Source organism: Bos grunniens, chromosome 5 (assembly GCF_055505025.1).
Source record: "Bos grunniens cultivar Pamir isolate PY7600 chromosome 5, Bosgru_T2T1.0, whole genome shotgun sequence".
In the NCBI taxonomy this organism is placed as follows: domain Eukaryota; kingdom Metazoa; phylum Chordata; class Mammalia; order Artiodactyla; family Bovidae; genus Bos; species Bos grunniens.
The window spans coordinates 32,682,239-32,705,514 of NC_141169.1; the positions used below are offsets into that span (position 1 = coordinate 32,682,239).

The window sequence follows — 23,276 nt, forward strand, 5'->3', positions numbered from 1 at the left end:
AGTGTTTACTAGGTAGAGGTTGTAACTAATTAAGCCACAGTGCCTATATAAAAAATGCATTTTTCTGCTTCGAAGATTCTGTCTTGGCCCTGATACCTCCTTCACCCTCTGTCCTAGACATACCCATGAGGATCCTTGCAAACCTGCTACCTCTTTGGGGCTCTGGAAGGTCAAAAGGTTAGCATGAACCCCAGTCTCTTTGGAAATGATCAGCTCCTCTCTCCTAAGGCACAGAAACTCTAGGCCTCAAGCTCTGCCTCTCTCCTGTCACTGCCTCCGTCTGTCCAATAAACAGCTTTTCTTCCACTCTTCACTCCCACTTCTCTTTTTCAATTTGGTTTGGTTCTCTCTTGTTTTTCCTGGGGAATGCCACACCTTCCCAAGGGCGTTTGTTTTTCCCAATTCCTACCCTTCCATTGTAGTTTCTCTCTTCCAGTTTCTAGCCAGTTCCATTCTATTGTGAGCCTACTTGCTACCTGTACCTCTGCCTGTTGTCCAATTTCTTTTCTGTCATCTTCAAGCCTATTAAGAAGGGTCCTTTCTTCCCTGAGATTCTTGGCTTGGCTGTAGCAGCTCAGCCACCATCACCCTATTCTTCGCCTCTCTCTTGTACATACCTTCCCACATCTGGACGAGGCCAAGGTTGCCTGTACTGCCAAACCCAGGCCCCTTACACCCTCCCTACAGACTCTTCTTCCCTTGAGGCAGTCTCCAAAACTCAGTCCCCTCCTGTCCTTTTTGGCTCCTGAGAATAAGCTTCAATTCTACAAGCCATTTTTTGTGTGCTTACTATGTGCCAGGTGTGGGCTGTCCCAAGCCTGGAGGACTGAGTACGGCCATGGTCCCTACACTCAGCATCTTTCTCAGCTGACCCCTCCCTTGCCAGCACTTTGCTGCCATACCTCAGAACACCATGCATCAGGCAGCCTCAGGGCTGTATACCCACTGGCCATCCAGCCTAACTACCTAATGCCTTCCAGATTTCTAGCTATTGTCTGACTTAGTTCCCTCTGATGGACAGTGAACTTCCCATGGATCATCCAACCAGGGACCTTCATCTCTATCTATAGAGATCTATAATCTACTCTTCATGGTCCTTGTCAGTTGAATAAAGGATGTATTGGCTGTGTCTCTGACTTCCTCTCTCCATCCTCTCCTCTCCCCTCCATTCTCAGCTCTTCTTTCCTGATACAACAAAGTGGGGAACACCAGACAGCTCTAGGGGGAGTCACACAGCCATGCAGGAGCCTCCTTGCTTCCCTTCCTGAAACAAACACCTTAAGGTACCCATGTTAGGTCTTCCCACCTTCCTCCTAGTGCCTTGGCTCCTAGATGTCACTTCCATCATCTGGGGATGCAACACATTCTGGAGACTGAGGGAGCAGAGTGCTGAGGAGGCCAGGCCAAGGGTCAGGGAACAAGGGCCTTGCACACAAACATAAGGAGGCATTCCATCTCAGGGTTGATTAAGTGCTGACCCACTTTCAGGAGACCCTTAGAGTGCTGAGCCTAAGTCTGGAACCTGAGGTGGTGATTGAATTGACCTCCCAGACAAATTCACAAGTACTGGAAGTTTGGGGGGACCCAGAAGAAACCAGCACAGTTGAGTCCACCAGATACATTCACCGTTGATGGTGAAGAGGATGGGCATCTGCTAGAGGGTATCAAGAGGACAGGATGAGAAACAACATGGGGGAAAATGGAAAGCTGGCCTAGGGGAAACCACCCAGCCTGTGACCCACTGACGTGGCCTTTTACCCATGGAGCTTCACTGGGATGGGGGCAGGAAACCATTCTGCAGGCACTGGGTACACCCCAAAGGCTTTGCTCTTCTCCATGGAAGTTGCCTTCAAGAGCTTCAGTCCTACTGCTTAGGGGTGATGTGTCTCTGTAGCTTTCTGAACACCAGCCAGGCTGTTTGCCAACCTGCCTTGTGCTCCATGTGTTTCCTTATTTTTTTGCATTCACTCCTAATTCCCACCCCCCCCCCATCACTTGGAATAAAGCTTTTGACATGTCTAGCCTCTCCCCTAACCAAAACGTGGAAGAGGGAAAGAACTGACAAGAGGAGGAGGAGAAACACAACTGTGATTGTTCATCGATGGGCCTGTCCTTTCCACCAACTCCAGTGGACTACTGACATCCTGACTTCCTTCTTACCATATCGATGTCTTTCCTAGCATTGACAGGACTCATGCTAACACCCCCTCAGCCAGTCTTCAGTCCCTCTCTTCCAAATCCTCTGGCTTTCTTTGAGCCCCTTTCAGCATGGTGTCCCTCTATCAATTCCCCAAATGGCCTATCTTCCTATCCTTACTGGGCACTTAGGTTTTGGCTGAATCTGCAGTCCAACCAGACAGCCTTGCTGTCTATCTCCAGAGGAAAAGGAAGAACAGGAGAAATCTATTGTTTTGAGACCACTAACAAATGGAAATAGTTTCATGATCAGAAAACAACCCCCCCCCCCCACACACACACCATGTGTTGAACATCTTTCCCTACAAGAAATCGCTAAATTATTAAAATACTCAAGTGTATAAATGAATTCTAAACTTCTGACCTTTCCCTACATTAACTCTTGTAGAGGCCTTACTCAACTACAACTATAGTGAAGAGAGCACTGAATTTGCAGTTAAAAGTCAATTTCTAATTGTACATTTTCTAACATTAGATTTTTCACTTAAAATCTAAGAGACTGTCATGAAGTAAAATGAAACAATGCATCCAAAACTATAAACCACTGTATAAGTGAAAAGGCTATAATTGACAATTATGTGGAAATTTCTACCTTATCTTTGAACAAGTTACAATTTATATGATTCTGAAAACAAATACAAGAAAAGATATGGTAGAGAGTTTTATTTCTATGTGTTTTCTACAGTTCCCATTACCTTCCCCTCACAACAGAAACAGGATTTTGTGTATCCTTCCAGTTTCTTTATACAGTTGCAAAGAGACACATTTTCCTTCACTTTACACAAAAGGTAGTTTGGTATACTCAGTGTCCTGAATTTTTTTTTACTTCATCTATATTGGGGAGTTTGTCATAATACATAGAGAATCGTTATAGCTGTGTACTATTTCACTGTATGGAAGTTTCACAGTTTAATCAATCCCCTAATGCCATTACCTTACTTTCTTTTTTTGTTGTTGTTATTGCAATGCTGCAATTAAATACCTTGCACATAAGTCTTTACACAAATGCATTAATATCTAAAAAGTAAATTCCTAAAAGTGGTTCCACTGAATCAAAGGACATTTGCATTTAAAATTATTAAAGCCAAATTTCTTCCACTGGGGTCATGGAGATTTACACTCTCACTAGCATTGTGTATTGTCACTCTGCTTATTTAACTTATATGCAGAGTACATAATGAGAAACCCTGGATTGAAAGAAGCACAAGCTGGAATCAAGATTGCCAGGAGAAATATCAATAACCTCAGATATGCAGATGACACCACCCTTATGGCAGAAAGTGAAGAGGAGCTACAAAGCCTCTTGATGAAAGTGAAGAGGAAAGTGAAAAGGTTGGCTTAAAGCTCAACATTCAGAAAACTAAGATCCTGGCATCTGATCCCATCACTTTATGGGAAGTAGATGGGGAAACAGTGGAAGCAGTGTCAGACTTTATTTTTTGGACTCCAAAACCACTGCAGATGGTGATTGTGAGAGGAATAGGCAGGAAGGCCAGGGGTCTCCAAAAGGAGGAAACAGCCTGCAAGTGTCAGACATTTTTATCGCTTTTAAGCGGCAGGAGGAAACAAACTAGTGGTATTTTTTTCCTTCTCTATACAAATTTAAAAGGTTTCTCTTAAAATACTGTGTTGCCATAATGACACCCGGTTTCACCTGAGGTTAACTATTCTCAAACCTTGAGATAACCAGTGCATTTTTCTTATGGAAATATTTGTCTTAAGCTATGCTAATGTACTATGCATTTACCCCAAACTCTGTCTTCAAGTCTGTTCTGCCTTATGGCTCAGAATCTACTTGACAAACCAGCATGTTATATTCAGATATTGTTCCCCTAATCTATGTAAATGAAACTATTTGTATGGTAATCTGTCCTTCTACAAGATTCAAGTTAATCATTCTATGGCCCAGGATAAACCATTTGGTGCCAAGATTATTCCAAAATGCATTTTATGGGTGAGGGGCCTGATGCCATTCTGAGTTTTAAATCATTCCTTTCTTTCATTAACAAACTGTTAGTGACTATATAACATCCAGCTGAAGACTAGCAGAGGGGTACTCTTTCTGCCCCCTCTGATGCGTATGTCAAAAGCTTTCTCTAGCTCCTTTATACTTTAATAAAACTTAAAGGAGGCCTCAGATCAGATCAGTCACTCAGTCGTGTCCGACTAATTGTGACCCCATGAATCGCAGCACACCTGGCCTCCCTGTCCATCACCAACTCCCGGAGTTCACTCAGACTCATGTCCATCGAGTCAGTGATGCTATCCAGCCATCTTATCCTCTGTCGTCCCCTTCTCCTCCTGCCCCCAATCCCTCCCAGCATCAGAGTCTTTTCCAATGAGTCAACTCTTCGCATGAGGTGGCCTAAGTACTGGAGTTTCAGCTTTAGCATCATTCCTTCCAAAGAAATCCCAGGGCTGATCTCCTTTAGAATGGACTGGTTGGATCACCTTGCAGTCCAAGGGACTCTCAAGAGTCTTCTCCAACACCACAGTTCAAAAGCATCAATTCTTCGGCGCTCAGCCTTCTTCACAGTCCAACTCTCATATCCATACATGACCACAGGAAAAACTATAGCCTGGACTAGACGAACCTTTGTTGGCAAAGTAATGTCTCTGCTTTTCAATATGCTATCTAGGTTGGTCATAACTTTCCTTCCAAGGAGTGAGCATCTTTTAATTTCATGGCTGCAGTCACCATCTGCAGTGATTTTGGAGCCCAGAAAAATAAAGTCTGACACTGTTTCCACTGTGTCCCCATCTATTTCCCATGAAGTGATGGGACCAGATGCCATGATCTTCGTTCTCTGAATGTTGAGCTTTAAGCCAACTATTTCACTCTCCTCTTTCACCTTCATCAAGAGGCTTTTTAGTTCCTCTTTGGTGTGCTGCAATTCATGGGGTCGCAGAGAGTCAGACACGACTGAGCGACTGAACTGAACTGAGCATTGTATATGAGTGCCTGTTTCCCCACAGCCTCACCAACAGAGTAGGTTCTCAAATATTTTGATTAAAAATGTTATATTATTGTTTTAATGTTCATTTCCTTTATGAGTAAAATTATACTTTTTTCCATATTTTTCAAGGCCATTTTATTTGTTTTTTCAACAACCTCTGAATATTCGATGTTAGATGGCATCACAACTCTAAACCAAAAATTTTCTGACCATAATTGCACTAGGCAGTTGAGATAAAAGGAAAACAAAGAATTGAGGGCAGGGATGTTCTATTTGCTCTGACCAAAGTTAAATACCTAAATATGCCACTAGAATGTGAGCACTAAAAAGTGGGAATTATGTTTTATCCATCTTTATTCTCAGCAAAACATTCACAATCTTGCAGACACTGATGAAGTGAGCTATTCTTGGCAGTTTCTCCATGGAGAATCATGACCTAAACATGTTAGAATCATGACCTAAACAATCTGGATGACCTACCTATGAGTTAAGATCATGCCTTATATTTAATCAGAGTACAGTCATACTAAATCACCTTATCAATGAAAATAATCTGAAATGACCATTGTTAGCTATGTAGATTATATACATAATTTACTTAATTTGGTAAGTTTACTGAGTGATTAATAACGTTTGCTTAAATGAAGAAAAACATCATAATGCAAAGAGAAGCATGAAGATTCCTAGGAAATATAGAAAACAAGTTGTTGCCAGTGTCCTTCCCATCCTAATTTAGGGGAAAGGGATTTCTAATTTGAGATGATCTTGTTCTTTAAGTAGAAACATCCTGCAACTATAAAGGGGCAATAACATCTGGTGATCAAATAGGCATTTGATTAACCTGTTCTAATTGTGTTCAGTAGACAATGTTTCTCTTTGCCTTTTTTTCAGGTGGCTATTTTCTGATTGTTTGCTTCATTCTGCCTCTTACAGACAATTCAAGTGCATAGTAAAACTATAGCAGGGGGAGATTTCAAAGTTCAGATCATCTATAGATGAAATACAGGGCAAGCATTTTGCTGTTACATTGTATAGACTTAAAGGAGTGATCCTCATTTAAAGGTGTCAGTGAATATTAGCATCACTGAACTTTGTTTTAAATATAAATCCCGTGCCCCCTTATAAAAGATATCAGAATTTTCTGGGGAAAGTTTGGTCAAGTATACTCTAAAAAACTCATATGTACACTTCCCAAGGAACCATTTCTGTATCCTGTCATAGCCGATGGCATGAGAACTGTTCTCATAGTGTGCTTTATGCCTGCTTTGAGAACCCAAAGAAATCATATATTTGCTCCAATTTGGTATATAGTGCTTAGCACATGTGTTTTGAGAAGACCAAAGATCTAGCTATTCATTACTTAGCCTTCCCCATCTTCTTTTATTTCTGATATGCATTCTGTATATCTTAGTAGTTTCCTCACTAGGAGATAGTACTTTCCCAGCTGATAATTCCCTTAATGAATTTTGTCAATCAAAGCACACACCATGATGTCTAAGTCCCTCTTATCATTTTACAGACACTTGAGATCACCTAAAATAATCCTACTCTAATTCCAGTATTTTTTTAAACAGAGAAGGAAACCAAGACCATGAGTGATTAAATAACCTAGTTAAGGTCAGAGTGGCAGCACTTTGACTAGGATCCTGGTCTCAATAAGTACTGATGCAGTATAGTTTTCTGTGGTAGCACATTATCGCTCTATCACAAATCATTTCCACTCATATATAATTCTTGTGATAAGCACCTACCATGACTCAAGCCTTGTGCTAGATGCTTTCACACACACGGTCACTCAATTGAGGATTAACATATAAGACATTTTTTTCTAAGTTAAAACAATTATCAAATCAGGGCAAAAATTACAAACGCATTACAATCAATTGCGGGAGACAGGCCGTCTTCTAAAAGGAATTTCCAGTAAGAACACTTTGGATTAGTGGGACCACTTAACCTAAAGGCTGTCTATTCTCTTGCCCCAGTGATGCCCCTACTTCTCTCCTTACTTGCCCTTCTCTCCAAAGCTCAATTTAGATTTGCTAGGCTGTCTCACATTAATCCAACACATCCTCTAACCCCGTGAAGTTGCTGGCTTTCTTCTACCTGTTTTCTTTCCTTTTAAAAGGCATTTTTCTGGCTCCTGCAGCAGAAACAGAATGTCATACACCTTGTTCTGTCTTCACTCGACAGGCTTCTGCTACACGTCTCAGCTCAACACCCACCCTTTCCCCTTCGGGTGCGGCAAAGAGGAAACACACACAATGCGGTGGAAAGGTCTTGTATATATTTTGTTCATTCCAACGAGTGTGGGGGGCTGCTCTCACTGGGGCCTATGGGGGGAAAGGCATCTGTGCCTGGAGGAAGGGGCGTGGCTCCCACACTATGGACTCCCGGTCGCACTCCGAGCACCTTCAGCTTTAGCAGAAGTCTTGGTGCGAGTAGCCCTCGAGTCGCACGTCTTCGCCGTTGGCGTCTGGACGGTCCATTTCACCGGCCTCCCCGGGTCCTGCTTCTTTTCTTCCCTGGCCTTGGAGCTTGGCCTCTTCGCATTTCGGGATCTGGGCCTGATGTCTTCCTTCTTGGCCCTCCCTTCCTCCTTGGTTCTGGAACTCACCAGGTCCTTGGCCCTTGACCTCACCTTCCTCGAGTCTGCCCTCGAGCGCCCCCTCCTCACCTTCCTGGCCACCGTGCGGCGCGCAGAGCGCCTGCATGAGTTCCGCGCCCCGAGAGGGGTCCCCGGCGAGCGCCCGCCCTCCTCCAGCCTTGGGCGTCCTGGCTTTCTCTTCGGCTTCGGAATCTTCCAGATCCTAAAGTAGCCAGCGGCTTCGCTGCCAGTCACCCGGAGGTGAAGGCCCTTCCCTTCAGACCCGGACCTTTCGCCAGAGAGGCGGCCGCACTTCCTGCGCACCTCATAGCCCGCATTTCCAAGCTCCTTCTTGAGAGCCGCCAGGGTCAGCCTTTTGTGTGAGGCGATGGCGCGGAGCAACAGCTGGGACACCTTGAGCACGGAGCACGAGCTCCGCCTCAGGGGTCCCGCGAGGCCTCTTTCCGTGGGCTGCTGGGTTTTAACTTCAGTACCTTGGGATTCGTCCATGGGCTCAACCCCTTCAGCCATGGCCCCGCTCCCGCTCCCGCGGGGCCACTGGCTCTGAACCTCACTCACCCAGGTATGAGCTAATAAGACTGCGGCTGCCGGGCCACGTCACAAAGGCAGGTCCTATTACGAGGGCGGCCGACCCAATGGGTAGGGGGTGCCTTTCTCACTTTGAAAAAAAAAAAAGGAAAACCAATCAGACGCCGTTTCCTTCTAGGTCTTAAACCAATTCGGATTTTCAGAGCCTCTGCACACCTGAAAAATCCCCTTTATAATATCCAGGGTTCTGTTTCCTGGTCTTAAGTTTATGCTTCTCACTGATCTTGATCTCAGCCGCTTTCTGAAGGTCACTATTTTTTTCTGTGGTCCTGCACACCATCTACCCACATTCTCCTACAAAGGAAGAGAAGTTGTTGCCAACCACCCGCAAGTAATACACTGCCTTTAACAAGTGGCTGTGGTAGTCTATAAAACACAACCCGGCCGAGAAACTCCCATTTTTAGGTCCCACCAGGAAAATGTATGCAGTTATATCCCCCGGCTCTCAGCACAGTGGATTTTGTGCAAGAGTATGAAAGTAAGAAATCAGTTCCCACACCTGCACAGTTCAGATGCCTCGTTCAATTGGATTGGAACAATCCAGATTACAAATAAGAACAGCCTAAGAACACTGGTCTAATCATTATTCTTTAAACAGACACTGTGATTTTCTGCTTGTCCTCTAGATTGCTTATCCCATCTCTGTCCAGATAAATCCTGCTTGTCTTTCAAAATCCTGCTAAATGCTCCTTCACTGAAGCTTCCTTAGACACCTGCAGTAAAAGAATGTCTTTCCTCTTAATTACTTCTGTAACCCTATATGGTTTTTTCTTTACTGTAAATTAACTTGATATTAGAAGGTACAGTGTGGCACAATATTTAAAAAAAGAAAAACTGGAGCTGGAAGATACGAATACATATCCTAGCTCTTTAATAGCCATATGACATTAATAATCCTTAATATTTTTAAACCTGACTTCCTTATCTAAGAAAAACGTTTAATAATCCCTTCCTACCAACATCACAGAAACACACCATACTGCAAAAATTCAAAGATGTGATAATAGACAAAGGAGCATAAAAGTTATTTCACTCTGGATCTGTATATCTTTCCAATGAAATAAAAAGGTCACTCAGCGTCAGTCTTTTAATTTCTATACCCCGTGCTGTACCTAATACAGCATATTATATATAGCAAGCATTTGATTTGAGTCTGCTTAAGCTCCTTGCTGGTGAGGAGGCTTTTTCTGGATTCAGAAGGAAAGTCCCAGAAAAACATGAGAAAATAGCAGGATGAATTTCAAAGGGCTGGAAATGAAGGCAACCAAGGAAGCTAGTTGTTCAAGGACCTCTAATTTAAGACACGGTTTAGTTGGGAATAATTCAAAGAACACCTCAAGTTACAAAGCATATCATACTTTTCCAGAGAACATTCACATATCATCAGCAGTCATAGGCTGGAGTATGGCATTGTTTCTTCCAGGAATCAAAGTTCCAGGAAATTGCTTAGACCAGAGCTTGTTAAGTTTTAACGTGCACTTACTTAGATCTGAGATGGATCCAGAGATTTTACCAACAAGGTCCCACGTAGTTCCTGGGTAAACACAAGTGCTAGGGGTAGAGGAGAGTAGACAATTAGAAGGAAAGTGGCAGGACATAAGACTGGAAATGTAGATGAGGGTAAAGTTGTGAACGACAGATGCCATTATAATGACATAGATGTTATAGGTCACACAGCAGTTAAGTGGTAGAGTTTGGATTTAAACCTGAGTCTACTTAATTCTGGGATTCCCTGGTGGCTCAGAGGGTAAAGTATCTGCCTGCAATGCAAGAGACCTGGGTTTGATTCCTGGGTAGGAAAGATCCCCTGGAGAAGGAAATGGCAAGCCACTCTAGTATTCTTGCCTGGAGAATCCCATGGATGGATGAGCCTGGTAGGCTACAGTCCACGGGATTGCAAAGAGTTGGACACAACTGAGACTTCACTTTCACTTTCTACTTAAAATTACTATGCTAGGTTTCCTTTTCTCCCCACCACCTTATATATCTCCATTAGAGAGTGGAGGGGCCTCCCAGGTGGTCCTGGTTGTAAAGAATCTGTCTGCTAATGCAGAAGAAGCAAGAGATGCAGGTTCAATCCCTGGACTGGGAAGATCCCCTGGAGTAGGAAATGGCAGTCTCCTCCAATATTCCTGCCTGGAAAACTCCATGGATGGAGGAGCCTGATGGGCTATAGTCCACGGGGCTGCAAAGAGTTGGACATTACTGAGCAGCTGAATACATAGAGGGAAGTTTATAATCACAGCTCAGAGTCAAGAGTATTTATATGCAATCACTGTACTTTTTCCAAGGCTTTCGATCAGGGCAGAGTTCTGTGACCCTGAGGATCTCCAGGGGCAAGGGCTAACACAGCAGCACAGGGACAGTGCACCAAGGAAGAGCTGCCAGATGCAGAGGCAGAACTACATGGTGCTAGATCTCTCCCATTTGTAGAGTCTCTTGGCCTGGCTATTCTTCCTGGTTGCATAGGCCAGTGGTCACAGGAAGGGGCAACCACCAGAGAAAAAGAAAAACACAGAAGTGTTTGCTTTGAGAATAGGAGGGAAATAAATGAAGTGTCACCTTCGTATCAGCTGATTCCAGGTAAAAACAGGTTGTTTTTTTATGTATGATACTGCATGCAATGGTATCATCATAAGGAAAGAACCAAATAAAAAACCATGTTTACTGATACCCCTGTGATTACAAAGGAGGCAAACTGGAAACCTTTGAGGCTGAAATCAAAGGAAAGGAAACCTATGGAAAAAAAAAACTCAACACCTATGACAAAAAAGAGAAAACATCTTTATTTATATATAACCATTCATTTCACATAGATTTCTGTATAAGTATGCTGTAAATAAGACAGGAATAACTAAAAATGGGAGGTAGAAAACAAATGCCCCTACCACCACTCAGATGACTCAGAGGATAAGAAAGCCAGTTGACATCTTTCATAGAGTTAGGTAGTTAGAATAGGAAAAAGGAGTCCAAAATGGCGGTGGCTAAAAGACAAGGGAAAAGCCTGCGAAAATAGAACAAAGGAAGGTCTAAGGACCAGAGTGAGGACCTCAGGTAAAACAAACAGCCCTCCTGGCTAGTGCAATTTACATAGAGCAGGCTCAGGGAGAGGAGAAAAAACATAAAAAGAGGAGCCAAAATTGAACCAGGGGCTTCTCTTCGTGTCTTTTGGGTCAGCCCACCCTCATGCCTTGAGGGTGTATTTTCCTTTGCCTGCCAATAAAACTGAGCTATAGCACTGGTCCATCCACCACTTCAAATTTTTGCTGCGGTAAGACAGAAGCGAGGAAATTACACACTCCTCCGACATACATGGTTTGTATGCCATGACTCAGGTTTAACCTGGCTGAAACAATCTCGGCTCAGCCCCAACGAGTCAAGACGCCAAGCACAGCAGAAGCCCAACTCAGTGAAAGCTTCCACGGTGGAAGCTGAACACGAAGAAAACCCAGTGCAGGAGAAGGGACAAAAATCCCACTGTGCTGGAAACCGGGACAGCAAAAACAAACAGCAGAAAGCTCACACGGCTCAGTCTCAGACTCCAGAGACCACCGGTTTGGGTAGGAAGTCCTCACTCCTGTGGCTGGAAGGACATATGGCTAACAAAATTTTAATTCCTTTACAATCTCTTGTTTCCTTGAACCCCCTGCAAACAGGCGAGCAACAGTGGGTGCCCAGGGTGTCCCGAAGGCTCCACTATCTGCGGTGCCCTAGTAGCTGTTGCCCAAGTGGGTGGGGATTCTTCTGTCCTTAATCTTCTTTGTGCCAAGGATCAGGCCAATGAAAACTGTGAGCACAGGTCAGGTATTCAGCAGATTTTCTGGCAGGTTATGAAGGGGATTTCTTGGCACGTTTTTCCCACTCCTTTTTCCTCCCATCCTTCAGTTCCTCTCTCCATCTATGCCACTGCTTACAAAGTGTTGGGCAGGTCATCGTCTTTCCATTCGTGAAAGTTGTGCTTGAAACCATTTACCTAAGATTGGGACTCAAACCCACATGGCAGGGACTCTGTACTATGCTTAGTCACTCAGTCATATCTGACTGGGACTTGAAACCGGCCAAAACCCATGGTGTTTGGTTTTAGGACCTAATGAATGAAGCTCAGGCTCTTGATGCCTCCTTGCAAAAAATTCAGTGAGAGACACAGTGATAAGTAAGAGGTGGATTTGTTCGGATTTAGAGAAAAGTACACTCCACAATAAACTGTAGAAAATTCTGAGAGAGATGGGAATACCAGACCACCTGACTTGCCTCTTAAGAAATCTGTATGCAGGTCAAGAAAGAACAGTTAGAACTGGACATGGAACAACAGACTGGTTCCAAATAGGAAAAGGAGCACATCAAGGCTGTATATTGTCACCCTGCTTATTTAACTTCTATGCAGAGAGTACATCATGAGAAACTCTGGACTGGAAGAAGCACAAGCTGGAATCAAGATTGCTGGGAGAAATATCAATGACCTCAGATATGCAGATGACACCACCCTTATGGCAGAAAGTGAAGAGGAACTCAAAAGCCTCTTGATGAAAGTAAAAGTGGAGAGTGAAAAAGTTGGCTTAAAGCTCAACATTCAGAAAATGAAGATCATGGAATCTGGTCCCATCACTTCATAGGAAATAGATGGGGAAACAGTGGAAACAGTGTCAGACTTTTTTGGGGAGGGCTCCAAAATCACTGTAGATGGGGACTGCAGCCATGAAATTAAAAGATGCTCACTCCTTGGAAGGAAAGTTAGGGCCAACCTAGATAGCATATTCAAAAGCAGAGACGTTACTTTGCCAACAAAGGTCCATCTAGTCAAGCTATGATTTTTCCAGTGGTCATGTATGGATGTGAGAGTTGGACTGTGAAGAAGGCTGAGTGCCAAAGAATTGATGCTTTTGAACTGTGGTGTTGGAGGAGACTCTTGAGAGTCCCTTGGACTGCAAGGAGATCCAACCAGTCCATTCTGAAGGAGATCAGTCCTGGGATTTCTTTGGAAGGACTGATGCTAAAGCTGAAACTCCAGTACTTAGGCCACCTCATGCGAAGAGCTGACTCATTGGAAAAGACTCTGATGCTGGTAGGGATTGGGGGCAGGAGGAGAAGGGGACAACAGAGGATGAGATGGCTGGATCGCATCACTGACTCGATGGACATGAGTCTGAGTGAACTCCTCGAGTTGGTGATGGACAGGGAGGCCTGGCGTGCTGCGATTCATGGGGTCGCAAAGAGTCAGACACGATGAGCGACTGAACTGAACTGAACACTCCACAGGGTGTGGGCCATTGCAGAGGGCGAGAGTGGTGCGGTTAGTTTTCTGCGAGCTCGGTGATTTCATATGCTAATGAGTGGGAGTATCATTCGGACAATTGGGGAACCACCCACTCCTTGGTCTTTTGACAGTGCCTTGGAACTGTCCTGGCCAGATAACCACCGGCTGTGTCATTTAGCTTGCATATTGAGGATCAAGGTTTAGTTGAATTTGACTTGTCATCTTGGACCCATTTGATTTTAATTGGTTTATGTTATGCCCTTGGGCTATGTCATTTTTTCTAAAGTTGTGCCCTCCCCCCGCCCTTCCTGTTTCATGCTCTTTTCCTGAGCCCCGTCCAGGCCCAAAATGTTGCCTCTACAATCTTCTGGAGGGACAACTAGAAAATAGTTGGCCCTTGGGAGAGACATACTGTATAATATCCAATCTCTCTAGATATTCAGGCCCTCATCTTCCATGTTTCCTACAACATGTGCAACAGTAGCATCTCTCAGTGAACCCTCTAGGGCAGGTGGCAGGCCCACAATGCCTGCTAGAAGTCCATCTGTTGGTGGCATCCCTTCAAAGGCAATTGGGCTTCCAAGGATAATGTTTGCAACTCTGGGAATTAGCCCTACAGGCTGTTTGGGCCCAATCCCTTATCACCCTTCTCCTAAAGTTACAAACATACCCCTGGATCAGATCTCCACTCCACTTTTATGGAACATCTGGTCTGTTGCCTCATCAATTTGTTCTTAAGCCGCTTACTAACTCCTACAACCAGGACCCTGCCCCCTTGTAGGCAACATCACTCCACCCCGCTTATTATTATTAAAATACTCCTAATGACCCTAACAGGACCAGATAACCCACTCCTTTGCCATTATTTCTGTTATTACCTAAAGTGGGTCTATGACAATGAGATGTTTACCGTTGGAGACACTCTAAGCTGCTCTTATGAAAGACTAGGGGAGGAAATCAATGACTTACATTCCCTCAGAACAATAAGAGGATAAGGTTTATGGCTGTTTCACCAGGTTCCCAGTCTCAGAGCACAGGCTTGGATTACTTTACATCATGATATCTATTCCCATCTGCAGTGGACAAACCAGCAATGAATTAAGATTACAATCCCTTAATCCTACCCAGCACTAGTCATGCTGGAGACCTTGGGGACGTCCAACTCCAGCCTAGGGTCCCAGGAGGTCGACATGCCTCGATCTGCCTAAGGACTTGGTCCCCAGGAGGTTGTCATACCTCACCTTGCTTGGGGATCCACCAGCCCATGGTCCCAGGAGGTAGACCTGCCTAAGGATCTGGTCCTCAGAAGGTTGTCACACCTCAACTTGCTTGGGGATCCACCAGTCCAGGCATCCCAGGAGGTCAACATGCCTAGATTCAATCTCCAGAAGGCTGTCACACCTCAGCCTGCCTGGGGATCTGCGCCCTGACCCGGGGACGCCTGGCTCTCAGGTTGCAACAGTACTGGGTAGGATAAACTTCACAAAGACTCACCCCTAAGGAAGTTCACCCATGAAAATAGAAGGAAGCCTATTAGCTGTGGGACTATGCTCAGTCTCAGCAATAACTCAGGAGTCCAACAAGAACCCCATTGCCTTTCTGGAAAGGCTAAAAGGCCCACTAAATGTTTATCAATCTGGTCTTAGACTCTTATGAGGGACAGGTGATTTTGAAAGACAAATTCCTGTGCCAATGTGCATCAGACATCAGGATAAAGTTACAACAGCTATAGCAGCAGGACCCTGATGCCTCTTTAGATGAGATGGTCCAGACAGCCACCAATTCCTTTGATAACAGAGAACAGGAGAGGGAGGCCAAGGCCCAGGAAAGGGAGAGAATAAAAGAGACAAGGCATGCCCAGATGCTGGCCACCCTCCAGAGAAGCCCTATGGCAAACCCCAAGTCCTTAAAGGGTAAGGCACAAGGCAAATGCCTAATCTGTAGACAGGCGAGACACTGGGCCAAAGTGTCCAAACTGTGACAAGTCTCCTAAAACAGCTCGCTACAAATGTCATCAGTTGGGACATTGGGTGGCACTCTATCCTCAGGACCCAAGAACTTCTAGGTCAAGTGCCAAGCCTTCCCTCACAATGGTTCAACAGGACTGAAGCAGCTCACTCCAGCCAGCCCACCTGTCACAGATAACCATCATGGGGCTGGAGCCAAGGGTGCAATTGGATGTGGCAGGTAGGTCCGAGAATTTCTTGGTTGTCCTGACCTTCTGCTCTGGAAACTTCTCCTCCCAAACCTGTACCATTTCGGGTGCTACAGGAAAAACAATTACAAAAAGATTCATTCTCCCAAGCACTTCTCTAGTTTCTGGGATGGACAAACATCTTCCCATCAGTTTTGGGTGGTCCCTGAGGGTCCAACTCCCTTATTGGGAAGAGATCTTTCCCTGTCTTCAAAATCTTGCAGCTATTGCAGACCTGCTAGAAGATGCTTTAAAACTCTCTTCTGGGGACGAACTAACACTATTTTTACCATCCACCAAGTGAAACAACTCCTGAATGGGAGAGGCCATTTATGGATGTCTGATCAAAGAATCCTCAGATATCATGTAGTGCTGATGGAAAATCCAGGCCTGACTATATCCCCTTGTGAGGTTCTTAACCCAGCTACCTTCCTGTTTATCCCCAAGGGCTCTCTCCCCTTTCACTCTTGCCTAGAAACTTTGGACCACTGGACAAAACTCTGAGAGGGATTGTCAGAAGATCCTCTGACCAATCCTGAGGAAATCTGGTACACTGATGGAAGCAGTTTTGTCTTGGATGGAAAAGGAAGAGCTGGATATGCAGTAGTCTCCAATTTTGAGACCACAAAGGCTAAATCTTTGCCACCAGGTACTTCATCCCAATTAGCTGAGCTCATAGCCCTGACTCGAGCTTTAGAGCTGGGAAAAGGAAAAAGAGTAGCCATTTACACTGACCCCAAGTATGCCTTTCTGATGCTACATGCACATGCTGCCATTTGGAAAGACAGAGGCCACTTGACCAACCCGAGGGTCCCCAATCAAATATGGTGATCAAATCCTTAGGCTCTTAGAGGCAGTTCATCTGCCCAGTGAGGTTTTAGTTTCCCATTGTAAAGGACACCAAAAAGGGAGCACGGAAGTGGCATAAGGGAACCACGCAGCCGATCAGGCAGCTAAGAGAGAATCATTACAGAATAATGACCTAACAGGGGCTGTCACCTTAGTTCCACAGACTAACTTGCCAGAAACTCCTTCATATACTGAAGGTGAGATTCTTAAAGCTAAGAGTGGGGCTTCCAAGAAGATCATACGGAGTGATTCCAAAAGGAGGGACTCCTTTTTTTGCCTGGGAACCTCCAATGGAAGTTGGTTAATTCCTTACACGCCACCACTCATTTAGGGGAAAAGGCCCTCCAAAAATTACTAGAAAGGTCCTTCAGAGGAACAGGCTTCCGAACTACCATAAGGCAAGTGGTCTCCTCTTGTCCCACTTGCCAATTAAACAACCCCCAAGGAGCTTGAAGACCCCAGCTGGCACAGCCTGTCCAATGACGTGAGACCTACCCAGGAGAGGACTGGCAGATGGACTTCACCCAGATGCCAGTTTTTCAAGGGTCATTTCAGTTCAGTCACTCAGTCGTGTCCAGTTCTCTGCAGCCCCATGAACTGCAGCACGCCAGGCCTCCCTGTCTATCACCAACTCCCGGAGTCCACCCAAACCCATGTCCATTCAGTCAGTGATGCCATCCAGGCATCTCATCCTCTGTCATCCCCTTCTCCTTCTGCCCTCAATCTTTCCCAGCATCAGGGTCTTTTCAAATGAGTCAGCTCTTCACATTAGGTGGCCAAAACATTGGAGTTTCAGCTTCAACATCAGTCCTTCCAATGAACACCCAGGACTGATCTCCTTTAGGATGGACTGGTTGGATCTGCTTGCAGTCCAAGGGACTCTCAAGAGTCTTCTCCAACACCACAGTTCAAAAGCATCAACTCTTCTGAGCTCAGCTTTCTTTATAGTCCAACGCTCACATCCATACATGACCACTAGAAAAACCATAGCCTTGACTAGACAGACCTTTGTTGGCAAAGTAATGTCTCTGCTTTTGAATATGCTGTCTACGTTGGTCATAACTTTCCTTCCAAGGAGTGTCTTTTAATTTCATAGCTTCAATCACCATCTGCAGTGATTTTGGAGCCCAGAAAAATAAAGTCAGCCACTGTTTCCACTATTTCCCCATCTATTTGCCATGAAGTGATGGGACCGGATGCCATGGTCTTAGTTTTCTGAATGTTGAGCTTTAAGCCAACTTTTTCACTCTCCTCTTTCACCTTCATCAGAGGCTCTTTAGTTCTTCTTCACTTTCTGCCATAAGGGTGGTGTCATCTGCATATCTGAGGTCACTGATATTTCTCCCGGCAATCTTGATTCCAGCTTGTGCTTCTTCCAGTCCAGCGTTTCTCATGATGTACTCTGCATAGAAGTTAAATAAGCAGGGTGACAATATACAGCCTTGATGTACTCCTTTTCCTATTTGGAACCAGTCTGTTGTTCCATGTCCAGTTCTAACTGTTGCTTCCTGACCTGCATTTTTCAAGGGTATACATACCTATTAGTCATGATAGATACTTTCACAGGATGGATTGAAGGCTTTCCCACCCACACTGAGAAGGCTGAGGAGGTGGTAAAAAAAAAAACTGCTCCATGAAATCATTCTGAGATTTGGTCTTCCCAAGTCATTACAAAGTGACAAAGGGACATCGTTTACTTCTAAGGTCACCCAAGGAGTATCTACAGCATTGGGCATTACCTACTATCTCCATTATGCCTGGAGGTCTCAGCCTTCAGGAAAAGTAGAAAGAGCCAACAATTATTAAAATCAGTGATAAAAAAAGTAACCCAAGAGATCTCTCTGAGATGGAAGGAGGCTTTACCAGTAGCTCTCTTCCACACCTATATTGCCCGTAAGCAACAGATTGGTCTTAGTCCTTATGAGATGCTATACGGGAGACCTTTTGTTTATGTCAATGACCTCTTCCTAGATCCAGAGCCTCAGTCCCTCCAGTCTTATACCATGGCCCCTGGGCAATTCCAACAGGATATACGCTCATGGGGTGTTAACCAGGACCCAAAAGATTCTAAAAAGTCACCACTATATGCTCCAGGGATTCAAATCCTAATTAAAGTCTGGAAAGATGGGTCCAGCCTTTCCAGCTCAACTCCAGGGTCCCTACCCTGTAATACTTTTGAGAGGGTAACAGGCAGGAAGGCCAGGGGTCTCCAAACAGAGGAAATAGCCTGCAAGTGTCAGACTTAAGCGGCAGGAGCAAACAAACTAGCAATATTTTTTTCCTTCTCTATACAAATTTAAAAAGAGATTTCTCTTAAAATACTGTGTTACCGTAATGACACCTGGTTTCATCTGAAGTTAACTATTCTCAAACCTAGAGATAACCAATGCATTTCTCTTATGGAAATGTTTGTCTCAAGCTATGCTAATGTACTATGCATTTACCCCAAAGGCAGAGGAACCAGAGATCAAATTGCCAACATCCGCTGGGTCATGGAAAAAGCAAGAGAGTTCCAGAAAAACATCTATTTGTGCTTTATTGACTATGCCAAAGCCTTTGACTGTGTGGATCACAATAAACTGTGGAAAATTCTGAAAAAGATGGGAATACCAGACCACCTGATCTCCTCTTGAGAAATTTGTATGCAGGTCAGGAAACAACAGTTATAACTGGACATGGAACAACAGACTGGTTCCAAATAGGAACATCAAGGCTGTATATTGTCACCCTGCTTATTTAACTTCTGTGCAGAGTACATCATGAGAAACGCTGGACTGGAAGAAGCACAAGCTGGAATCAAGATTGCCGGGAGAAATATCAATGACCTCAGATATGGAGATGACACCACCCTTATGGCAGAAAGTGAAGAGGAACTCAAAAGCCTCTTGATGAAAGTGAAAGAGGAGAGTGAAAAAGTTGGCTTAAAGCTCAACATTCAGAAAACGAAGATCATGGCATCCAGTCCCATCACTTCATGGGAAATAGATGGGGAAAGAGTGGAAACAGTGTCAGACTTTTTGGGGGGGGAGGGGCTCCAAAATCACTGCAGATGGGGACTGCAGCCATGAAATTAAAAGACGCTCACTCCTTGGAAGGAAAGTTATGACCAACCTAGATAGCATATTCAAAAGCAGAGACGTTACTTTGCCAACAAAGGTCCGTCTAGTCAAGGCTACGGTTTTTCCTGTGGTCATGTATGGATGTGAGAGTTGGACTGTGAAGAAGGCTGAGCGAATTGATGCTTTTGAACTGTGGTGTTGGAGAAGACTCTTGAGAGTCCCTTGGACTGCAAGGAGATCCAACCAGTCCATTCTGAAGGAGATCAGCCCTGAGATTTCTTTGGAAGGACTGATGCTAAAGCTGAAACTCCAGTACTTTGGCCACCTGATGTGAAGAGTTGACTCATTGGAAAAGACTCTGATGCTGGGAGGGATTGGGGGCAAGAGGAGAAGGGGACGACAGAGGATGAGATGGCTGGATCGCATCACTGTCTCAATGGACATGAGTCTGGGTGAACTCCAGGAGTTGGTGATGGACAGGGAGGCCTGGCGTGCTGCGATTCATGGGGTCGCAGAGTCGGACACGACTGAGCGACTTAACTGAACTGAACTGAACTGTCTTCAAGTCGGTTCTGCCTCTTGGCTCAGAACCTACTTGACAAACCAGCATGTTATACTCAGATATTGTTTCCCTAATCTACATAAATGAAACTATTTATATGGTGATCTGCCCTTCTTCAAGATTCAAGTTAATCATTTTATGGCCCAGGATGAACCATTTGGTGTCAAGATTATCCCAAAATGCATCTTATGGGTGAGGGGCCTGGTGCCATTCTGAGTTTTAAGACATTCCTTTCTTTCATTAACAGACTGCTAGCGACTATATAACATCCAGCTGAAGACTAGCAGGGGGGTACTCTTTCTGCCCCCTTCTGATGCCTATGTCAGAAGCTTTCTCTATCTCCTTTATACCTTAATAAAACTTTATTACACAAAAGCTATGAGCGATCAAGACTCGTCTCTGGCCCCGGATTGAATTCTTCTCCTCCGGGGGCCAAGAATCCCGGCGTCTTTGCATGATTCAACAACAACCTTTCACTTTCTACCCCCACAGCAGTCAAGGTACCAGGTACAAGTCATGTCCTTGACTTGACTCCCAAGTCAAGCCATGGAAGAAAACATAAGAGGAAACTCAGTACACCTGCGAGCCCTTGGGAGATCTCAGATACCTATTTGGAAATGCAAATAATTGCCATTCTAATGCAGATCCCCAAAATTAAGTTTCTGGGAATAAGATTTCTCAGGACAGCTCTAAAGAGCAACACAACTTGGCAGGGGTTGTACTCCAAAATAGACAGGGGACAGATCTCCTGATCCCTGAATAAGGAGAGACTTGAGCCATCTTGAATGAGACATGTTGTTTTTGGGTAAATACCTGCATCTAAGTTAAAGAAAGTCTTACAGTCTTCAAGAAAAAAATTCTAGATCCTACAGGACCTCAAAGAATGAGCTGGAGAGTTCTTGGGGTGGCTACAATCTCTCTGGGGATCCTTCTCCTGGCAATAGGGAATTTGGAGTTGGCTAATGCCCCTACTAATCCTTGCTATCACCATATTGATGCTGCTTATGATTGCTCCATGTATTATCAATTGTCTAACCCATTTTTTCTCTGCCCTGGTCAACAGGCTACAACATGCAGTGCCAGTTTAACAAGGATATATAAAATTACATCTGATGACAGAAAATATCACTCACCCTTAGATGGACATTGCTATAAGGCTTGACACTGCTGTAAGTCTCTGAGTCTTGAGACTAGCAAGAGGGGGAGGCCCAATGCCCCTTGCCATCCCAGTTCAGCAGGAAGTAGCCAGAGAGACTTTGACGTCCCTATTCCCAAAGAATTGGGCCTCCCATCTCTTGAGCAGGGAATGTTAGGTAGTTAGAATAGGAAAAAGGAGTCCAAAATGGCAGTGGCTAAAGGACAAAGAAGGGAAAGAGAACAAAGGAAGGTCCAGGGACTGGAGTGAGTACCTCAGGTAAAACCCTCCTTGGCTAGCCCAATTTACAGAGGGCAGGCTCAGGGTGGGTAGGGGGACAGAAAAAAACATATAAAAAGAGAAGCCAAAATTGAGCCAGGGGCTCGTGTCTTTTTGGTCGACCCACCCTCATGCCTTGAGGATGTATTTTCCTTTGCTTGCCAATAAAACTGAGCTATAACACTGGTCCATCTGCCACTTCAAATTTTTGCTGTGGAAAGACAGAACTGAGGAAATTACACACTCCCCAGACCAAAGCACCAATCTCTTCCTCTTTAGAATAAATCTACTTGCCAGCTCCCATCTTCTGATACCCCAAAAAGAAAAGATACTCCAAGAGAAAATTATTTCTTCAGGAAGAATCAGTACAAACCAACATCATACCCCTACAAGAAATACCAACTCCAGCTCCAGAAAGACTGAACTATCCCTTCCAATTTTAATAGTCTATGATTATAAACCAGAAGTTATCACCAAAATAGGACAGAACTACCCAGTTGTGAGAAAGAGCAATAGCTGTTAATTTCTGGAAGTCCTGGGGACTGTGTGTTGGGGGGGGGGGGGTGGGCAGAAAGTGGGGGCAGGGAGGAAAAGGACACTTGGAAATTTGTAATCTAAATCCTTCTGCTTCAAGTTCCAGAGCAAGATCATTTTGTCCTTGGAAACAAGACCCTTCCTCTAGGTTAGTCATGCCTCTATGAGGAGTCTAGAGTAACTTCATTGAAATATTTAAACAATAAGCAACCTTTTATTACTACACTAAATTCTAAGACCATCAGAGGTTTTATTAATCTCATTCCTTCATACAGTGTTATATAACTCTAACTTCACCGAGGATAACTCCATGTCAGGTACAGCAAAATTTAGTAGCACACGCTGATCTAACCTCAATCTATAATAATCTATAAATAATCTCACTGCCCCTCAGTTCCCAGGGGCTAGGTCTTTCTGACTCAATTATCTTGCATTGATTCAATTTCTCTCTCCCCAAACTGAATGACAGAAACCTGTTCAGCAATCTATTACAACTGACCTTAAACTGCTTGTTTGTTTGTTTGTTTTGCAAAAATAACTTCCCATCTCATTTTGTTTTATATTCTAAAATTCTTCTCCTCTCCTGAACTACTATTGAGCCTTTCACTTTAGTGTGAATAACCCCACAACAGTTATTTGAGCAAATAAGCCCACTGGTCCACTCATGGCTTTCAGGAGCACTAAAGTGGTTTCATAAAAAATAATGCAAAGATATCAAGATTCCTTAAAAGCATGGAGACAGTACAGAGAATCTAGACCCATGTGATCTTACTGGAGGACCAGACAAACTCCTCAGCAATTAGCCTGCAAATATGAAGATCTGGTCTCCCTAAGCCCTTCAAAGAAGCTCTAAGCACTCTGTAAAACATACCCATCCCCACATGCATAAAACCTATATATATGACAGCAGGAGAGAAAAATGGGCTTTGGTATTACTAAAATCCTAACCCAAACAAAGATATGCTATACAAATTAAATCTTTCATCCAGAGCTTATTAGTAGCTAAAGTGAAAGTGAAGTCACTCAGTCGTGTCCAACTTTTTGCAATCCCATGAACTGTAGCC

The 23,276-nt window shown here is 44.3% G+C and overlaps 1 protein-coding gene and 1 long non-coding RNA gene across 4 annotated transcripts in view; both read right to left on the bottom strand.

The window, feature by feature from the left end:
* The window catches only part of LOC147371719 (uncharacterized), a 46,525-nt gene that overhangs the window by 9,080 nt on the left and 14,169 nt on the right, over window positions 1-23,276 (bottom strand). Inside the window, exon 3 of one of the 3 annotated variants that reach the window (XR_015163711.1) lies at window positions 9,830-9,897. The exons of 1 other annotated variant lie outside the window; for it this stretch is intronic. This is a non-coding gene — a long non-coding RNA (uncharacterized LOC147371719). Of the gene's footprint in view, window positions 1-9,620; window positions 9,898-23,276 lie in introns of those variants that run through there. One more of the 3 variants, XR_015163710.1, reaches the window with a different exon arrangement.
* H1-7 (H1.7 linker histone) lies at window positions 7,416-8,303 on the bottom strand. The gene has a single exon (XM_086399723.1). The coding sequence runs from the start codon at window positions 8,266-8,268 to the stop codon at window positions 7,534-7,536; it is 735 nt and encodes a 244-aa protein (XP_086255849.1). The 5' UTR covers window positions 8,269-8,303; the 3' UTR covers window positions 7,416-7,533.

Bases quoted from the DNA above. Each gene is read 5' to 3' on its own strand.
- H1-7 (XM_086399723.1), bottom strand. From the start codon at position 8,268: ATGGCTGAAGGGGTTGAGCCCATGGACGAATCCCAAGGTACTGAAGTT.